Source organism: Pipistrellus hanaki (assembly GCF_964339955.1).
Source record: "Pipistrellus hanaki genome assembly, chromosome: 7".
NCBI classification, from domain to species: Eukaryota; Metazoa; Chordata; class Mammalia; order Chiroptera; family Vespertilionidae; genus Pipistrellus; species Pipistrellus hanaki.
Window position 1 is genome coordinate 23,009,997 of NC_140509.1, and position 21,472 is coordinate 23,031,468.

A 21,472-nucleotide genomic window follows, 5' to 3' on the forward strand; every position below is an offset into this window, starting at 1 on the left:
CTTCTGCTTTATCTGTATTGAATATAAAATTCTTGAGGAAAATTGTTGCTTTTCAAAATGTTTTTTGGGATGTGACTTGAGTTCCTGAGTTGGGCAGAAGAAACTTCTGGTAAACAGCACTTCTAGGGGTGCAAACTTCAGACCAAACTATGGACCAAAGCTTTAGGATGGGCAATTTAACTTTGTATGAAGTAATGCAATTTCAGGAATTCTGTTCAAGTGCGCGAGTCAGATGGATAATACAATTTGCAAAGTTAGTTTATGCCACTTTTGCAGTTAGTTGGTTGCTCCATTGAGCTTTTTAAAAATTGGGATCCCTTACGTAGAATATAAAGATGGAGAGAATAGGTATCCTCCAATTGGTGTTCCTCTGACTAATCAGTGCCAGCTGACACTCAAGATACCCTATATAATAAAAGGCTAATATGCAAATCTATCAAACAGCGAAACGAGTGGTCACCATGATGTGCACTGACCAGCAAGGGGCAGACACTCAATGCAGGAGCTGCCCCCTGGTGGTCAATGCACTCCCATGGGGGAGCGCTGTTCAGCCAGAAGCTGGGCTCACAGCGGGCAAGCTCAGCAGTGGTGGAGGGAGCTTCTCCCACCTCTGCAGCAGCGCTAAGGATGTCTGACTGACAGCTTAGGCCCACTTTCTGGTAAGCCATCAGTCGGACATCTCCCAAGGGTTCCTGGACTGCAAGAGGGCTCAGGCCGGGCTGAGGGACTCCCCAGAGTGCACAGTTTTCATGCACTGAGCCTCTAATAACAACATAAATAAACCTTTGCCTTGTTTTATCTATATTCCCTCTCCCTCTCTTCACCACCCTCCTTCCTCCTACAAGTTTCATCTTTTTTTATTCCTGACTTTTTTAGTAGCCAAAAAGTGCCTTGGTGAGTTAGGGAACTGGGTTGTTACATCACTTCTCTGGATAATCACTATTTTTACAAAGTGTTTTCTCGTAGAGAATATCACCTAGTATGGTACATAGAATAGAATTATTCTATTTCACAGAGTGGTCCAGTGACTGTATTCATATTTTTCATTAAAAAATACTTAATTTTTTTTAATCATTTTTGTTAGTTACTTAAGAACTAAAGTATTTTTTGAGATAAGTAATCTTAAAATATAAATCATTTGCCTATCATAAAAAAGCCACAAAATTATCTACTGCGCCATAGCTGGTTTGGCTCAGTAGATAGAGCATTGGCCTGTGGACTAAAGGGTCCGGGTTCGATTCGGGTCAAGGGCACATGTCTGGGTTGTGGGCTCAGTCCTCAGTAGGGGATGTGCAGGCGGAAGCTAACCAATGATTCACTCTCATCATTGATGTTTGTATCTCCCTTTCCCTTCCTCTCTGAAATCAATAAAAATGTATTAAAAAATGATCCACTGCCACAAGCTGTTATAAAATAATAATTTCTCCTGTATAAGACCCACTTTTCTACTGATTTTTTTAGAGATTGCTTTACAAAAGCAGAATTGCTACTTTAAAATAGAAGAAAAAAATCCTCTATTTGATTTGATCTTGGGTAAATATTTCTAGAAAACCGATTTAGCTAGTTATGGCAATAACAAATGACTTAGAGACTCAATTTTTGGGTGAGTTGATGAGTGGAAAGTAAAGTGAAAGATCTGCCTGTATTTAATATTTGAGAAAGTTTGGATGCAGAAATTCTTACCAAAATATTATCAAACTAAATTCTACAGTAGATTGAAAGGATCATACAACAATCAAATTAATTTATTTTGGGGATGTAAGGATAGGTCAACATTTGCAAATCAATCCACCTGAACATCACAGTGACAAAATGAAGGATAAAATCATATACAGAAAATAGTTTTTGACAAAATTCAACATAAATGTATTGTAAAAACCCTAAACGAAGTGGGTATAGAGAGAATGTACCTCAGCATAGAAAGCTAATTTCCTCTGAGATTAGGAACAAGACAAGGATGCCACTTTTATTCAACACTAGAGGCCTGATGCATGAGATTCATGAAAAGGGCTCAGCCCTCGCAGCCCCAGCTTCATCGGGAAGGTCGTCTGGACAATCATCCTGCTGTTCAGTCTAATTAGCATATTAGCTCTTTATTATATATGATAGTGTTGGAAGTCTTAGCCAAGGCAATTAGACCAGCAAAGAAAAGGCATCCAACTGGAGATAGGAAAGGAAGAAGTAAAACTCACAATTTGCAGATGATATAATACTATAGAGATGGTCCCTGATTTAAGATGATTTGACTTATATACCTTTAGGATGGTGTGAAAGTGATACACATTCAGTAAAAACTGGCTGGGCCAAGCTATGTTCTGTAGGTTAAGTGTATTAAGTGCATCTTATCCACTTAAGATGAGTTGATTGGGACATAACCCCATTATAAGTCAGTGAACTTCTATATATTGAAAATGCTAGAGAGTCCAGCAAAAAAAAAACAGGACTAATAAATGAACATTAAGGTTGCAGTATAAAAAGTTAATATGCAGAACTATCAGAAGAAGAAATTAAGAAAATTCTATTTATAATTGCATCAAAAAGAATAAAATACCGAGGTATATATTTAACCAGAGAGATGAAAGATCTCTACACTGAAAAGTATAAGACATCGGTGAAAGAGATTAAAGAAGGCACAAATAAATGAACAGATAATTTCGTGCACATGTATGGGAAGAATTAATATTAAAATGTCCATAGTATTCAGTGCATACACACATTCAATGCAATTTTTATCAAAATTCAAACAGCATTTTTCACATAACTAGAACAAATCTAAAATTTGTATGGAACCACAAAATACCTCGAATAGCCAAAGCAATCTTGAAAAAGAACAATGTTAGAGATAGCACACTTTCTGATTTCAAACTGTATTACAAAGCTATAATAATAAAAACAGTATGGTTTTGGCATAAAAACAGATACATAGATCAATGGAACCAAATAGCCCAGAAATAAATCCACACATATATGGTCAATTTATGACTAAAAACAATTTCTTCAATAAGTGGTAGTAGGAAAACTGGACAGCAACATGCAAAAGAAATGAAACTAGACCACTATCTTACACCATGCACAAAAATTAACTCAAAAATGTTTGATTACAGACTTGAATGTAAGACACCATAAAACTACTATAAGGAAACAGGTCCCTTGATATCAGTCTTGGCATTTACTTTCTGATCTGACTCCAAAAGCAAAAATAAACAAGTGGGACTATATTAAACTAAATTGTTGCACAGCAAAGGAAACCATCAAAATGAAAAAGCAGTTTACTGAGTTGCAGAGGATATTTGCAAATTATATATTCAATAAGGGGTTAATATCCAAAATGTATAAATAACTAGCAAAACCACCAATTCAATTAAAAATGGACAAAGGATATGAACACTTTTCAAAGAAGGCTTACAGATGAACAACAGCCACACTAAAAAATGTTCAACATCACTAATTATCAGGGAAATGCAAATCACAACCACAATGAGCTATTGCCTCACTTCTGTTAGAATGATTATCAAAATGACAAGAAATAAGTGTTAAAGAAGATGTATGTACAGGAAGGGGAACACTCGTACACTGTGGGAATGTAAATCGATGCAACTACTATGGAAAACAATATGGAGATTTCTCAAAAAATTAAAAATAGCACTACCATATGACCTAGCTATTCTACTTAAAGAAAGGTAGATGCACTCATATGTTCACTGTTGCATTGTTTATAGTAGCCAAGGTATAGAAACAACTTGAGTGTCTATTGATGGATGAGTTGATAAAGAAAATGTGATACGTACACACACACAATGAAATAAAACTCAGTGAAGTAAGTTAGACAAATACTGTCTGATTAGTATGTGCAATCTTAAAAAAATGAAAATAAAACTTAAAGATATAGAGAACAGGTTGGTGGTTATCAGAGGGTAATGGGTTGGGGGTTAGAGGATGGATAAAATGAGTGAAGGGGCTTCAATTGTATGGTGATATTTGGTAAGACTTATTTTGGTGATTATTTTGTAGTGTATACAGAAATCGAATTATGCCATATACTAGCTACCCTATTTCCCTGAAAATAAGACAGTGTCATATTAATTTTTGCACCCAAAGATGCACTAGGTCTTATTTTCAGGGGATGTCTTATTTTTCCATGAAGAAGAATAAGGTACACATTTATTGTTAAAAGAAAATAAGGGAAATTTATTACCTGTATATGGTACGGTAGTACGGTAGTTGTCAACACAAACCAGACAAACTGTGAATCCTATAGTATCAAGAATTTACTCATTTATTCAATGACAATCCTGCCATCATCTTCTGGAACATCATCATAACAATCCAATTCCTGAATTTCCTGGTGAATTTCTTGTGACTCCATTTCTTTCAGAATCAGTGGACCAAATCTCTCATATTTAGCCTGGGGGGGCTTTATTTTCGGGGGGATGCCTTATATTTCACTCAGAAGGAAACCTGTAAGTAGGTCTTATTTTCGGGGAAACACGATAATATAGTGTTATATACCAATTTTACCTCAAAAATTAGTATAAAAATAAGAAAAATATTTGAGAAAATTATTCAAGAGACCTTCTTTGAAAAGTTTTATAAAACAGTTTATAGCCAGTTTTTTCAGCATTCAATATCAGTTTATAATACCAAAGTGGGGGGTTAGCAAGCATGTGGTACTTCGCTTTCTATTCTATAATACATTTCAGGATTGAGAGTGAATATTTCATGAAATAAGCATTTGTAGATAAATATTAAAAGACCACTCATAAAATCATTTCAGTATGCATTCATCAAGACTAGACAAATGGACAGAAATTCAGGTTCTAATAAAATGTCTTTGTGACGTAGCTTCCTTTTGAATAAATCTATTAAACTTTGAGAAATTACATTTGTGATTGGAAAAGCTAATGATTTTGCTTTCTATATTTAAAATCCAAACCAGAAAAGCAGTAGATCAGGTCTAAGTTGAATAAAAAAAAATATATATATATTTTATTGATTTTTTTTTTTTTTTTTTACAGAGAAGAAGGGAGAGGGATAGAGAGTTAGAAACATCAATCAGCTGCCTTCTGCACACTCCTTACTGGAGCATGTGCCCGCAAGCAAGGTACATGCTCTGGACCGGAATCGAACCTGGGACCCTTGAGTCCACAGGCCAACACTCTATCCACTGAGGCAAACTGATTAGAACTAAGTTGAATAATATTTTTAAGTTTTAACTTTTAATTTGACTGTATTTACTTTTTAATATTTTAAATACATTTTAAAATACAAATCCATACATGTGCTTTGGATTTTTTAAAAGCATGTATGTAATTTGCCGAAACCGGTTTGGCTCAGTGGTAGAGCATCGGTCTGCGGACTGAAAGGTCCCAGGTTCAATTCCGGTTAGGGGCATGTACATTAGTTGCGGGCACATCCCCGGTAGGGAGTGTGCAAGAGGCAGCTGGTCAATGTTTCTCTCTCATCGACGTTTCTAGATCTCTATCTCTCTCCCTTCCTCTCTGTAAAAAATCAATAAAATATATTTTTTTAAAATAATAAAAATAAAAGCATATATGTAATTAAAGAAAAATATACATTTACAAATGTGTTTTAATTAGCAAAATGCTTTTTGCTTTAAAATAGTAATGGTGTTTGACATCAGAATTGTGTAAAAATATTTACCCAGAAGCCATTAAGCCTGTTGAACTGAAAATGACTTGCCCTAATTCTTGCTTGATATCTATTTCTGTTATGTTTGTAAAATAATATCACCTAATTATTGCATTACTAGAGACAAAAATCTAGAGAAAAAAATACAATCTACTAATAGATTATGATCCTTATAAATACAAAATTTTCACCTGTCTTTATGAAGGGTATATGTTAAATGTAGTTTTATAAGGCATAAATTAGTGATTTAAACCAAATCCATTACATTTTCAAACAAGAGATTGAGATTCTCAACAGTTTTTGTCCTTATATAGTCTTGTTCATTAATAAGTGAAAATTTATTAATTTTTATTAATTTACATATGCTAATTGTAGAAATATTAGAAAATAGAATTAAAAAAAGAGAAAACTCTCCAGACAAAAATAACTATTAACGTTTTTATTTATACTTGCTAGATTTTACTATATATTTTAAGGAATCATTTTTACTTTTTTTTTTAAATAGGTTTTTATTGATTTCAGAGAGAGGAAGGGAAGGTGATAGAAACATTAATGATGAGAGAAAATCATTGATCAGCTGCCTTCTGCACGTCCTCGATTGGGGATCGAGCTGGAAACCAATCCATGTGCCCTGACTAGAGGTCGAATCATAGCCTCCTGGTTAGAGAGTTTACACTCAGCCACTGAGCCACAATAGCTGAACTCTAATAGAAAGGAAAAAAAAAATTAAGATTTTATTTGTTTATTAAAAAAAAATTAGGTTCACAGCAAAATTTAGACATGCATAGCTTCCCCTATTATCAACATCCCCCAATGCAGTGGTACATTTGTTATAATTGGCGAACCTACATTGACCCATCATCACCCAAAGTCATTAGAGTTCACTCTTGTTGTAAATCTGTGGCTTTGGACAAATGTATAATGATAGGTATCCACCTTTATAGTATTACACAGAATACTTTTACTGCCCTAAAATTTCTTTGTACTTAGCTAATTTACTCCTCTCTCCCTTCCCACAAAGCCCCTGGCAACTATAGATCTTTTTTACTGTCACTATAGTTTTGCCTTGTCCAGAATTCCATATAGTTACAATCATGGCTTTTTAGATTGGCTTGTTTCCTTTAGTGATATGTGTTTCTGTTTCCTTCATGTCTTTTCATGCCTTGATAGCTTGTTTCTTTTCAGCAAGAATAATATTTCATCACCTGGATATAACACAATTTATTCATTCACCTACTAAAGGATATCTTGGTTGTGTTCAAGTTTTGGCAATTATTCATAAAGCTGCTAATTATACTACGGTAGTACCAAGTTACTTCACCCCTAACTATTGCTTATTTTATTTGCACCTTTTTCTTAGGAAGATCATATCATCTGTGAACGGAGGGATTTATTTCTTCCTTGATTAGTGGTTTAGTATCTGACATTGACTTGGGAAAATTCTCAGTTATTATTGTTTCACATGTATTCTATCCCTTTCTTCTACCATTATTCCCATTATGCATATATTATATCTTTTGGAATAGTTTTTGGATATTCTATTTCGTTTTTTAGTCTTTTTTCTCTTTGTTTTTCAGTTTTGCAAGTTTCTGTTGACATATCCTTAAGTGCAGAGTGTGCAGTAGAAGTCTATCAAAGTATTCTTCATTTCAATTAGAGTACTTCTTAAAATTTCTCCAGATTTCTCTTTTCTTCTTTCTTAGGATTTCCATATCACTTACATTACACATCTGTTCTTGCATGTTGCCAGTTTTCCATTAGAGCCCTTAGCATATTAATCAAAGTTATTTTAAATTCCTGATTTGATTATTCCAGCATCCCTGCCATGTCTGCCATTCTGTGCTTGCTCTGACTCTTAAGAATTTTTTGCCTTTTAATTTTTTCTCAAATGGTGGACATGATGTACTAAGTAAAAGAAACTGGTAATTAAGCCTTTAGTAATGTAGTGGTAAGGTATGGGAGAAGTAGTGGCATTCTTTAATCCTGTGATTAGGACTTTGTCTTGGTGAGCCTGTGTCCTGGGACTGAACTTCAGCAGTGCTTCTGTGTCCCTCCCCTCAGTGGGGCAAGCTAGTTAGAGGGGCCTGGATTTGGTTTTTCCTTTCTCCTATTTGGAAAGCTGAAGGGAGTTGAGGTTGGGTATTTCCTGATAAAACTAACAGGTTAGACTCTGGTAAAAGTTTCTCTTTAGCACAGACCTTGTTAAGAAGAGAATGATCAGGCATATTCCTCCCAGCTATTGGAAGCATGAGGGAATTTTTGTCCAGTCTTCACTGTGAGAACCCGGTAGAACTCCTGGAGGTAAATTCACAAAAGTGTGAGGGTTCCCCATGACTGGATCCCCTGTGATTCTTTGTATCTATCCCCTCCAAGCCCCCTTCCCCCCTCAGTACTGTCACCTCACTTTGATGGATCTAAGAGATGTTGACTTGATCAGTTTGTTCAGCTTTTTGCTCATTGTTAGGATGGAATGGCAACTTCTAAGCTCCTTACATGTTGGACTAGGAACTGGAAGTTAGATCTACTTTTTTAAATCAATAGTTTCTCTTAAGTAAATACTGTCCTGGCATTGCTGAAAAACTAGAGCTAAGAATCTTTGTACTTTTTGACTGTAAATTAATGGCTTGATGGCGTTATCTTATACGCTCAGCACAAAGCGATGCCAAACTTTTCAATATCCAGATGATTATAAAGTAAATAAAGATGATAAATGTCCTACCAGCTAGTTTATTTAACTTTGAAAATTCAGGTGCTGGTGGATGATTGGCTGACCTACAAAATAACACATGAAATATAAAATATACAAGACAGTTTCTTAGAAATTTGATAGTGGTAAAGGTAAGTAGTTCTTCAGTGGAACAACTCTTATAATCGAATATATGTTATCCCAAAGCTAAATTGGTTAAAAGGAATGAAAATTGTTTTTTAATTATAGGGTAATGTTAAGCATAAGGACCATATTGACCATCAGAAGGATAAAGTTGCCTTAACTCTGGCTCGTCTAGCCCGCCATGTTGAAGTGGAGAAACAGCAGAAAGAAGAGAAGAATAGAGCATTCAAGGTATGTGGCTATTTTAATTGGTGTTTTACAAAATTATAGAATTGTTTATAATAAATTTGTAAAGAGAAATTTGTAATAAATGAATAATTGAATCCATGTTCAGCATGGGTTCTAGACATCAATTTAGTAGAAATTCATAATAGCTATTTACATCTCTGTTTTTAGTTTGATGGATTCTGATCATATATGTATATAGGGGGGAAAGGCTTACTTTAGTGGATTTTATTTTGGGGAATTAAAAATCATTTGATTACTTAAAGCAAATGAGCAATTAAAGGGTTTCTAGTTTTTCACAAGAGTGAAAATTGTTTACCAGGTTTGTATGTATAAACTGTTGAAAGGTTATTTTCTACTAAAAAGAGCCAGTCCACTTTCTCAGATTTCAGCCTGTCCTTTCAGATTAAATCAATTACTAAAAGAAAGAAATTTGAATCAGGGTTGTAGAAGAGCTGCTATGTGGAAAATGAAGCCTAATTTAGAATCTCGTGGGATATATTTTCCTTGACTTGCTTTAGAAAGATCCAAATGAAATTATTTATAAAACTCCCTCAATATTGATAAATGTCTATTAGGAATAGAATGTTGATGTGTTGGGTAAAAAAATAAGCTTCACAGTAGGATTTTAAAAATGGAAATCGAAATCAGGGCTCTTCCAACATCTATTTGGATTTTAGCAAGTCACTTCCCTTTTATTGACTTAGGGCTTCAATCTGTAAAGGGATAGAGTTGGAGATGATCTCCCTGGTTGGGATAAGTTCTATGATTTTATAATCTTAACATCTGTTTTTATTCTTTCATTACTTATTGGTTATTATAATGGAATGTATATATTTCTATAGCTTGTGTTTTAGTATATCCTAATTTGATATAGAATAATCTTTAAGTTTAGAACTAGGTTTATTTGGAGATATTAACTTTATTATGTAATACCAATTAAATTCGAGCATAGTCTTCTAATTGTATATTTAAAATACTTAAGGGATAGTGATATTTAAAAAATAGAATTATTTCTTTTCTGGCAGAAACATGATTCAACTTTAAGGAAGATTCTTTCCCAAAACTACAATATGTTAAATGTGTTGCGTATGAGTCCTGGGGAAAAATCTCTTTGAGAGAGAAATTATTTGCAAGCTGTCCTCCCATTCTGCAGATTTCCTGAGTGATGCTAGCTTCTTTTCCTAGGCAATGTTAATAGACACATCCTATATAATAAAAGGGTAATATGCAAATTGTCTCCTCTACTGGGAGTTCAACTGGAGTTTGACCAGGGAGCAGGGCTGGCCCTCCAACTGTCTGGGGCCCCTCCTCCCAGCTGGCCTGGCCAAATCTGCCCAATTGGGGCAGACTGTCCGGAGTCCACTCCTGCATGATCCTGTATCTGGCCTCTAATAGATAATAAAACTTTCAGATGAGTTCAGAATCTTATAGTCACTATGACAACCAATGGTTTCCTCAAGGAAAGTTTTAACCTCCATCTATGTAAATGTTCATTTGTTATATTAAAGGCTTTACCTTAGCAATGAAGAAAGTTTTTTGAAATTTTTGTTTAACCAACTGTAAAGAATAAATTTATGTTTTCTAAGAGAAGCTGATCATTACAGATGTTTTAGCTTGTTGTTTGCTATCCATATATGATTTTCTTTTGTGGTTGTTCCTATTTGGTTCTCTTTATGGATAAGTTGTTTTTTTAAACTAGATGACTGAAAACAAAAACAAACTACCCAGAAAGGAAGATAATGAAACTGAAATAAAAATAATTCTTGCCCAGCTGGGTGTGGCTCGTGGTTGAGCATCAACCCAGGAACCAGGTGTTCACTGGTTCAATTCCCTGTCAAGGCACATGCCTGGGTTGCAGACTCAGTCCCCAGTCGGGGGTGTGCAGGAGGCAGCCAATCGATGATCCTCTCTCATTATTGATGTTTCCATCTCTCTCTTTCTCTCCCTTCCTCTCTGAAATCAATTAAAAAAATTTTTTTAAATTCTTGAGAAAATCTAGTGGTTGATAAATAACTCAGACTAAAAATAGATAATATTTGTGAATGGTGTTTCACTATTAAAGTGGATTGTCCGTCTTCGTGATATTAAAGGAAAGAAAAAGAAAATTCATTAAAATCTTTGTTGGATAAATCACTTTCAGAAATAATGTGCTGTGCTGACTAGATAACCAGCCACCAGCTTAGCTTATTGGTATTTCAGGAGTTAAGATGACATGCAAGAGTGATGTAACCCTAAAGTTTGTGGAAGTAACTTTGTGATATAGAAAAAAAGGGTGGTACATTTGGAGGTGATTTCAGCCAGCAATTTTTTTTTAGCATTTACTTAGGCCACAGAGTTAAAATTCTGTTGTGAAAAATGGCAAAAAAAAAAATTTTTTTTTAAACTATAAAATAAATTATTGGCATTGTTTAAAATAAGTAGGTTACTAGCTGGCATGCAGTAATATTTAACACCAACATGGTAATTTAATTTAAGAGTTTTTATTGTGATAGATTTTTGTAAGGAATGTCAATATATCATGTTTAATTTTGTAAATAAGAAAAAAAATCTTTATAGCCCCCTGGAAGTTTGCCAAATTGCTTTTTTTGGATAGACTATCTTGGTTTCCCATAGTGTGTTATTCAGACCACTTTGAAAAAAAAAAAAAAGTGATTTGCTAAATTGGGATACTGCATAATCTGTGGATGAAAAATCACAGGCACATTATAGAACCTTAAGGCTTTGGAAGTCCTGCAGTAAAGGATCCTTTTAAACTTGATATTAAAACCAATGTTTTTATACTTACTTAGATGATACAGAGGATTTTTAAATATATATAACACATATTAACATCTTTGAGAATATGACTTCTATGGCTGTATTTGAATAATATTGTAAGATTTTTTTTCAGATGAAAATTTTGAATCTCCCTGTCCTTCTACTTACTCTTTCTGATAGAAGATCCTGTTATTGCTAACTAGGCCATTCATTATTCTGACCTATGTCTTGAAAATCTAATGTTCATGAATTTGTCATTTCTTGTTAAGAATATAAGCTTTTTGAGACACAGTACTGTTTAAGTGTGTAGATCGTACAATCTGATTACAAGAGTTTAAATCCTGGAATTGTTATTTATCCTTGGGCAATTTATTTGACCTTGGTTTACTTCAGTTTCCCATTATAAAATGGAACAATAGCCCTGGCTGGTTCAGTGGATAGAGTGTTGGCCTGTGGACTGAAGGGTCCCAGGTTCAATTCTGGACAAGTTGCTGGTTCTGTCCCCAGTGGGGGGTGTGCAGGAGGCAGCCAGTTAATGATTCTCTCTCATCATTGATGTTTCTCATCTCTCTCCCCTCTCCCTTTTTCTCAAAAATCAATAAAAAATATATTAAAAAATCAAATCAAATGGGAACAATATACCTATTACGGAGTTATTGTGAGGATTAAATCTAAAATGCTTTTACAACAGTTCCTCAAATGGTAGGTGATTAATAAGTGTTGTTAGATACAGCATGATTAGAAAATATGCAAGTAGATTTATAGGTAATATAAGTAGAAAGATTTAGAGACTCTTAATAGTCTGAAGTATATAATTTAGTGGTTTACACTGGCCTGCAGTCTGTTTTGTAAATAATTTTTTATTGGAAAATAGCCATGCCCATTTGTTTACATATAATCTATGGCTGCTTTCATGCTACAATAGAGAATGTATGGGCTACAAAGCCTAAAATATTTGCTATCTGTCCCTTTATGGGAAAAGTTTGCCTACCCTTGATCTAGATGGCAATAAATGCTTTATATTGGCACATATTAAGTGTGTGCTTAATATGTAAGTAGTACTATTCACTGAACAAATATTTAATAGGCTTCTCTTCACTCCATACTCTACATAGATAGAGTGTCAGCCTGCGGACTGAAGGGTCCCAGGTTCGATTCCGGTCAAGGGCATGTACCTTGGTTGTGGGCACATCCCCAGTGTGGGGTGTGCAGGAGGCAGCTGATCGATGTTTCTGGCTTTCTATCTCTCTCCCTTCCTCTCTGTAAAAAATTAATAAAATATATATTTTTTAAAAAGTAGCTTTACAGTTGTGAATACGAGAAACAGTTTGTATTTTTATTAATTATTATATTATTTTCTATATGAGTAACTATAAACCTATTTTGCCCCACCAGTATAAGAAAAATCAGAGAAAAAAAGTACAAAAGTTTAAAAATGCAACTAATAGTTCTTATCTCCATTCCGAGATCTAGCCTTTGAATTTAATATATTTTCAGTCTTTCCCCCCTCAGCAGATAAAGTTATACGTATCTTGAAATTAATCTTTGTTTATATTGGGCCTTATTTGTTTTATACTACTTGGTGCCTTGTTTGATACTAAAAGTATGTTTCTAGGGACCGGTTTGGCTCAGTGGATAGAGTGTAGGTCTGCGGACTGAAAGGTCCCGGGTCCGATTCCGGTCAAGGGCATGTACCTTGGTTGCGGGCACATCCCCAGTAGGGGGTGTGCAAGAGGCAGCTGATCGATGATTCTCTCTCATCAATGTTTCTAACTCTCTATCCTTCTCTCTTTCTCTCTGTGAAAAATCAATAAAATATATTAAAAATAAATAAATAAATAAAAGTATGTTTCTACTTCACTTAAAAAGTGGTTAGTCTTTCTATTGACTTGAATGAAATGTACTTACCTTAATTTACTTAACCAGTGCCCTATTTTGGAGATGTAGGTTGTAGTGAACTTTGTGTAGATGTAGATAACATTAAATCAACGTGTTAGAGCGTAAACCTTTGTTTTGGGACCTAGTTGTGAAGTTCCAAGGATAAAGAGTAATCATAATCAGTACTTACTAGTCATTGATATGTCAAAATCTTTTCTCAAGGAAACCAGATTAGTAATCATAGTTGGTTGATTTTTTTTTTTTCTTAATATCCTTAGGAAAAAATTGATTTTCAGCATGCTCATGGCTTGCAAGAATTGGAATTTATTCGAGGACATTCTGATACAGAAGCAGCAAGACTCTGTGTGGACCAGTGGCTAAAAATGCCAGGTATTCTTTAGAGATGAGTGGAACATGAAGGTTATCTAGCTTCCCTACAGTTTTAAGATATTATGTTCATTTATTTGGTTGCTAATGAATATATAAAGTATTGTCATTTAATTTTAGTGAATCTTAACGGCCTACTTTACCAGTTACCCTCCTACTTTGGCAAAAGTATATTTTGAGTGTAAGTAGTATAAGTCATCCTTGAGCTTATTAGATATTGCTCATTTAATCATTTATAATTTCATAGTTATTACATGAAATAGTACATGTGTATATGGGAGCTTGTGTAACAGGTTACTTGAGGTCAGGAAAAGCTTCTCTGAGGAAATGGTATTTAAGCTGAGATTTAAAGGATGAGTGTGTACTTATTTGTCAGTGCAGCCTATGTAAATATTCTGTAAGTGTCCACGTGGGAGTCTCATCTAAAGTATTGGGTAGCCTCTTCTTCACTAACTCTTTGCAGACCTGACATTCCTGGAATCTCACTATAAAACATTTTCCCTTACTAGATAATTCGTGGAATTTTATAAGCTAATAGGACTTTGCCACCATGGCAACTTTTCTAGTATGTCTGGTAGACATATTAGACATAAAGGCTTGGGATATCCACAGAAACCTTAATTGTGGATTTAATTCAGCAGGAGTTTTAATTGCAAAAAGTCATTAAAATATCTAATATCTATTTAGAAATGCATGCAGTGCTCAACTTTGAACCTGAATATCTTGTTCTAAAATTAGTTTTTAGAGGGCTTTCTAAAAATAGTCAAACTACCACTTATAAAATAATTAAGAGTAATTTGTAGATATTTTGACACTTGGCCACTCCCTGAAACTATATTTCCTTATTGCCACCTAATCTGTTTGATCTTGGCAAATTCCAATTTCATCCTATCCTCATTTTTAAATACCTTTTCCTCTTTTTTTTCTTCTTACTTGCCTGTGGGATTAGCCCCACAGGAAATACTCAACACTAGAGGTTGCTAGGTTTATTTATTCTACATAAGTTTGGTTTCTTAGCGTTCTTTGTTCCCACAGTGCTTTATTCATTTCTCATATAGTTTTTACCCTGTGCTCTGAGGGAATGGAGACCAATGCATTTAATCGTATTTTGTGTCAGTGCCTAAAAAGAATGCTCAATAAATATTAGTTGAATGTTATACCAAAGGAGGCTACATAAATGTTTGCACATGAACACAGAAAACAAGCCTAGAACTTAGGTTCCAAATGCAACTTCATTCATTTCCATAAAAGAATTGCTTGGTATTCCAGATCTATTTTAGCAAAAGAGACTTAGAAATTATAGTAACTGGTTTTGCTTTTTGAAGTGTTCTTTTAAGGTTATGTTTATTTTAAAAATATTTTTTTGAGCCTGACTGGCATGGCTCAGTGGTTGAGCATCAACCTATGAACCAGAAGGTCATAGTTCGATTCCCGGTCAGGGCCTATGCCTGTGTAGCAGGCTTGATCCCCAGTGAGGGGTGTGAAGGAGGCAGCTGATCAGTGATTCTCTCTCATTATTGATGTCTCTATTTCTCCCTCTCCCTCTTCCTCTCTGAAATCAATAAAATATATATATATATACATATATATATTTTAAATCTTTTTTGATAAGCATTCATTTCTCAGTAGTTGTTAATGATTAGCTCTTTGGTTTCACCTTAACTGCATCAGAATCACCTGGGAGCTTTTAAACACATGCCTGGGCCTCACCCCAGGGATAGAGCATCTGTAGTTTTGAGAGGATTCCTAGATGATTTTGATATGCTTCATCACATCTAAGATCTCTTCTAAAAATCATTTATCTCATATGAATCTAACACTTTCAAGTCCTGTCTAGAATGGTTTGGGGCCAGTAATATGCCCCTTTAGGCCCAACCCAGATTGTCAGAATATTTTAATTCATTGTAAATTGAATGCATGAGCATCTGTTTGTTTATTTACCTGAGCAGGCCAAGTGGGAACAAATGAGTCAGTTAGCTGTGTGTTTTTATATATTTTTAGGTCACATCTGGTTCATTGGTGGCTGATAAGCTTGAACCTTGAGTTTAGGTCTTTGATTATGCTCTTTTCATGTGATTGTTTCATCTTTTTTGCTTGGTCCTGGCAACACTGTAAAACTGAAATTTGGGAACTATTGCTAGAATAGCTGCTTTAGTGTTGGGCTGTATTTGGTATGGGTATTTATCTTTCCCAGATGGGCTTGAGAGAATGTTGGGATCTTTGAAGAGTGTATAGCTGAGGAAAACAGAGATGAGAATTGTATCCTTTAATTTTAAAAAAGTGAGATTCTACTTCTCAGTAACATTAAGGGACTCATTCAACCTATTCCAAAGTACCCAACTATTATAATTCAGTTTATTAGAAGTAATTTAAGTACTTTATAATTACTCTAACTTTAGAAATCTATCTTTTATAGACCTTTACAGTTAGGCCTGTTTGCATACATTTCAATACTTAATAACTTAAAAACTGCACTCTATATTATTTAAGGAAAAGAGCTGTTTAAATTTCTTTGTACTTTGCCTTTCCATGGGTAAAGTTTATTTTCTTTCAGTTGATTGTTTTCTCTATTAGCCAGAGCCTCTGTTTGGCCAAATAAAACAAAGGTCATAATGTGGATGGACAATAAATAAAAATTGTCCTAATTCTGACTGCATTAAAAATTTAAAGATAAAAAGGTATATTGTCATTTTCTGCCTCTTTAAGATTAAAATATGATTAATGCTGTGCTGTTGTTTGTTGGCTGAACACATAAGTGTTTTGTCAGCTTTTAGTAGTGGTTTCCCCTCCCCCCCCAAAAGGACTAAAAGAGCTGAAAGGCAGTTGAAACCTTAGGCGTATATAACTATTTGGAGATCTTAAAACTAGATGATGTTAAAGGAATAAAACTAGTTAAATGCTTAAGGGCTTTGTAGAAACTGTCATAAATACCCACCCTGGCTGGTGTGGCTCAGTTGGTTGGAGTGTTGACCCATATACCAAATGGTTGCAGGTTTGATTCCCAGTCAAAGCACATACCCAACCAGGTTTTGGGTTCCATCCCCCATCAAATGCATGCAGAAGGCAGCCAACTGATGCTTTTCTCTCACACATCATTTCTCCTCTTTCTTTCTCTTTTTGTCTCTTTTCCCCCCTTCCTCTCTCTCAAATCGATTTTTAAAATAGTATTTAAAAAATACCTAGTTTTCTGTTGTATGAAATATTTAAGACATCTAATTCAAAGAGTCTACAAGAAATAATAAAAGAGAAACAATAAACTATCTTCATATTATAATCCTCCTGGCAGTTTTACAATTCTTTATTTATACAACATAATTTCAAATTTTCCATTGTATATCATTTTTGGGAGTTTCATGGGAACAAAATTTGGCCAGAGATATTAGTCTCAAAGATTGTTTGATTATAAGACCAAGATTATAAAGAAAGAAAAAGAATGGATCAGAGTAAGAGGGAATTAAGAGAAGGTAATGATGGGCTAACTATTTTCTAATTGGCTTTGAAAGGAGAAAAAGGGAAAAGACAAAAAAGGATAAATTGGGCGGTGGGTCGGGGAACAAAGGAGCCGGGCGCTGCCGCCGCCGCCGCAGCCCTGGGGACCGGCCACCCACCTCCGGGCCCGGGGCCATGGCCGCCGACGGCACGGCCGAGGCGCTGCAGATCCAGTTCGGCCTCATCAACTGCGGCAACAAGTACCTGACGGCCGAGGCGTTCGGCTTCAAGGTGAACGCATCGGCCAGCAGCCTGAAGAAGCAGCAGATCTGGACGCTGGAGCAGCCGCTCGACGAGGCGGGCAGCGCGGCCGTGTGCCTGCGCAGCCACCTGGGCCGCCACCTGGCGGCAGACAAGGACGGCAACGTGAGCTGCGAGCGCGAGGCGCCGGGCGCTGGGCGCTGCAGTCCGAGGCGCACGAGGACCGCCTGTCGTGCCTCGCGCAGAGCGTGTCGCCGGCAGAGAAGTGGAGCGTGCACATGGCCATGCACCCGCGGGCCACGCTCTACAGCCTGGCGCACAAGCGCTACGCACACCTCCGCGCGCGGCCGGATCGCCGTGGACCGCAACGTTCCGTGGGGCGTCCACTCGCTCTCACGCTGGCCTTCCAGGACCAGCGCTATCGCCTGCAGACGGCCGACCCCCGCCTTCTGCTCCACGACGGCCGCCTGGTGGCGCGCCCCGAGCCCGCCACGGCCTCCACGCTCGAGTTCCGCTCGGGGAAGGTGGCCTTCCGCGACTGCGAGGGCCGCCACCTGGCGCCGTCGGGGCCCAGCGGCACGCTCAAGGCGGGCGAGGACGAGCTCTTGGCGCTGGAGCAGAGCTGCGCCCAGGTGGTGCTGCGGGCGGCCAACGAGCGGGACGTGTCCACGCGGCAGGACATGGACCTGTCGGCCAATCAGATCGAAGAGACTGACCAGGAGACCTTCCAGAAAGTGCGCCTTCCGCATGCACACGGCCAAGTACTGGCCGCTGGCGGCCCCCGGGGCCGTGCAGTCCACCGCCTCCGCCAAGAGTGCCAGCTGCTACTCTGACATCGAGGGGCGCGACCGGTGGATCACACTGCACGTGGCCAACGGCAAGTTCGTGACGGCCAAGGAGAACGGGCAGCTGGCCGCCTCCGTGGACACCGTAGGGGACACCGAGCTCTTCCTCATGAAGCTGATCAACCGGCCCATCATCGTGTTCCGCGGGGAGCACGGCTTCACCGGCTGCTGCAAGGTCACGGGCACCCTGGACGCCAGCCGCTCCAACTACGGCGTCTTCCAGCTCGAGTTCAACAACGGCGCCTACAACATCGAAGACTCCACAGGCAAGCACTGGACGCTGGGCAGCAACTCCTTGGTCACCAGTAGCAGCGACAGCCCCGTGGACTTCTTCTTTGAGTTCTACGACTACAACAAGGTGGCCATCAACGTGGGTGGCCGCTACCTGAAGGGGGACCACGCCGGCGTCCTGAAGGCCTGTGCGGAGACCATCGACCCCTCCACGCGGTGGAAGTACTAGGCCGCCCCCTGCATCCCTGTCCCCCGTCCCCCTCCCTGGCTAATTCCCCTCCAGGCGGCACCTTGCCTTTCCTACTGGAACCCGGAGAAAACGGCGTCCCCCCTGTGCCCTGCATGGCCTCTCCCGGGGGTGGGCGCTGTGGCCTGGCCCTTAGCGGGCCCGGGGACCCTCCGCCCTCTCTCTGCTGTGGGCGAGGCTGGCACCTCTTCTGACCTCAGACGACTCTGAGCCTTATTTCCCCAAAGTGGCTGAGGAGCATGGGGGCTCGAACCCTGGGTGTGGCGGGTGTTTAACTGGAATCTCCTGCCCCGCCCCCAGCCCAGGTTCCCCCCAACTTCCCAGCAGCCAGGCCCTTGGCCCAAGGTCTTCGGTGGCCCCTCGGGAGGAGCGCCTGCGGGACCAGGGCTGAAGCTGGTGCAGGGCTCTGTCCCCTCCGCACGGAGCAGGCCCGCCCTGCGCCCCTGTGCTCCGGGCCCCGCTCCTGTCTCTCCCTGGCTAACTGGAAGCAGAAAATGACCAAATCAGTATTTTGGTTTTTTTTAATGAAATGTCATTGTTGGAGGTGGCGCAGGCAAGCCTCGGGCAGCATCTCCGGGCCTCGGTGCCTTGCTCCCTGGTGGTCGGGCAGGGAGGGCTCCTCCCCAAACCCAGAACCTGCCCCCACGCCCAGGGGCGCTCACCAGCCCCGCCCCCTGCCCGCCCACAGAGCCTCCAGCCAGCGGATTGGTGCTCCTTGTCTGACTGGCTTCTGGGTCTCAGGTGGGACGAAGCCGGTGTCACCCTCCAGTGAGAAGACACCCAGCCTTGACCCTTGGCTCCCTGCCAGCCCCCGACCCCCCTGTCCGCCATGCATCTCACTCTAGGTGTCTTGGTCTTTTATTTTTTATAAGTGTTTTTTGTATAACTAAATGCCCATGATAGTAGCTTCAGACTGGAAAGAGCAAAATAAAATAACGCAAAACCAAAAAGAAGAAAAAAGAAAAAAAGGATAAATTGGAAGAAGAGAGATAACAAGTAAATCCCTGCTTTGTGTTCTAGAAATGTTATTACTGAAACCTGTGTAACTTGATGTCCAGGATGGAGCTTATTGACCAATAGCAGGATTCCTCAGAAAGTATCACTTATTCTCCTTTCCTCCTTATCTTCTCCACTTCTCTTGCCCTCTCAGTTACATTGTTCAAGATAATTTTTATAGAACCCAGATCCTCTGTAATATAGCTATACCTTATAATGTGTTTTAGATAGTTAAAAGAGAAAATAAGAGTTACAAGAAAAGATCTTTGCAAACATATAAATGAAAAGAAGGGAGGTAAAGGTTCTGTAGAGCAACTGATTTTCTAATGCATTTGATCTTTGATATTTTTTGGGTATTGAATTTAAGGAAACAAGATTTTTTTTTTTTTTTTCCTTTAAGAGAGGGCTAGTTGGAGATGTTAACTGCTTTTCTTTTCCCAAATAACTATTTACTTTTAGGTTATATCTTTTATAAGACAGCTTATAAATATTTCATTAATGATGCATGTGGTTGATTTTTCATTGTTTTGTCATAATTTTGATTACCAGTTTAAAGGACAAATATCTGAAATAGAGACTTAAGAATTTATATCCAATGATGCAGGACTCAAAGCAGGAACAATTAATTCTGGAACAAAAAGCTCATTCCGAAGAGGAGGCCAAATGCAGGTGTCTGGGAAAGCAATTTCATGTCCCATAATGCACTGTAACAAGGAATTTGATAATGGGCATCTTCTCTTAGGACATTTGAAAAGGTAAATGTGATATTCAGAATAGTGGACACTGAAGGTCAAGTGAGTTAAAAAGTGAAAATGATTTCATAAAATGAAAGCATGATGTGCCTCTGCCATTATAATTATAGCTTTATATTTCAAATTCAATTTGTTTTGTGTTGTTAAGATGTAATTATTTACAATTACATCCATTAGGTATCCTAGAAGGTGTGGTGAAGTTAGATTCATCTAGTGATATTTTATCTTTAAAGGCATTTGGCCTTTAAATATGTATTTGTTCCTAAAATTCTCATAAAATTTTGAATAGATTTTTTGCACTGCTGTGCAATTGGATCAGTGTTAGAGAAATCCAGCCCATAAATGCAAATTTCAAAAGACATAAAGTACTTAAGAGATATTTAGTCTACTAGTAGCTAATATGGCATTGCAAAAATAAATGCTAAAGGCAAATAAAATGTGGCCAAATTAATGATAAATATTTTGCTTATGAAACCCATCTTACTAACTTACTGCACTTTTGAATACTAGAGCATGAGAAAGTAAATATCAAGGAAGACAGTATTAGAGTCATTAAACATTCTTATCTTCACAATCCCCTTCTAATAGTTTAAAGATGTCTCACCCTACTTATGCCTTGCCTTACCAAGACAGATTTCTAGAAGGAGCTTCAGTGCTCTGCGAATAAATGGGTAGCATACTGTATCTGAACTACTTTAAAAAGTCTTCAAGGCAGTTTAAAATGACACAAATTTTCAATATGGTTAAATGAACATTAAAAGGATTAAAAGCCATTTTTAGGAATCGGGGGTATGTCAGAAATCTTGACTTGAGATTATTATTCCAGTGGTTCATTTAAATTATTTGTGAGTACTTTCATGAAATTTTAAGCTAACTGTAGGTCACTGTCTGAAAGGATTGCATGCCTTAATGGGAACCACTTGAAATTTTCTGAATATGAAGAACATAATTTAATATTTTAGTAGGAAAGTGTAAATTCTGA

At 37.8% G+C, this 21,472-nt stretch overlaps 1 protein-coding gene and 1 pseudogene across 3 annotated transcripts in view; both read left to right on the forward strand.

Moving 5' to 3' along the window:
* ZNF451 (zinc finger protein 451) overlaps positions 1-21,472 on the forward strand; it is a 76,753-nt gene that overhangs the window by 23,005 nt on the left and 32,276 nt on the right. For both annotated transcript variants that reach the window (XM_084889125.1, XM_084889126.1), the window contains exons 4-6: positions 8,585-8,710; positions 13,621-13,732; positions 20,343-20,493. In XM_084889125.1, coding sequence (XP_084745251.1) covers positions 8,585-8,710; positions 13,621-13,732; positions 20,343-20,493 — 389 coding nt within the window. The remainder of the gene's footprint in view (positions 1-8,584; positions 8,711-13,620; positions 13,733-20,342; positions 20,494-21,472) is intronic.
* LOC311625179 (fascin-like) lies at positions 17,022-18,857 on the forward strand (annotated as a pseudogene). The gene has a single exon. The product of its transcript is annotated as a fascin-like (transcript).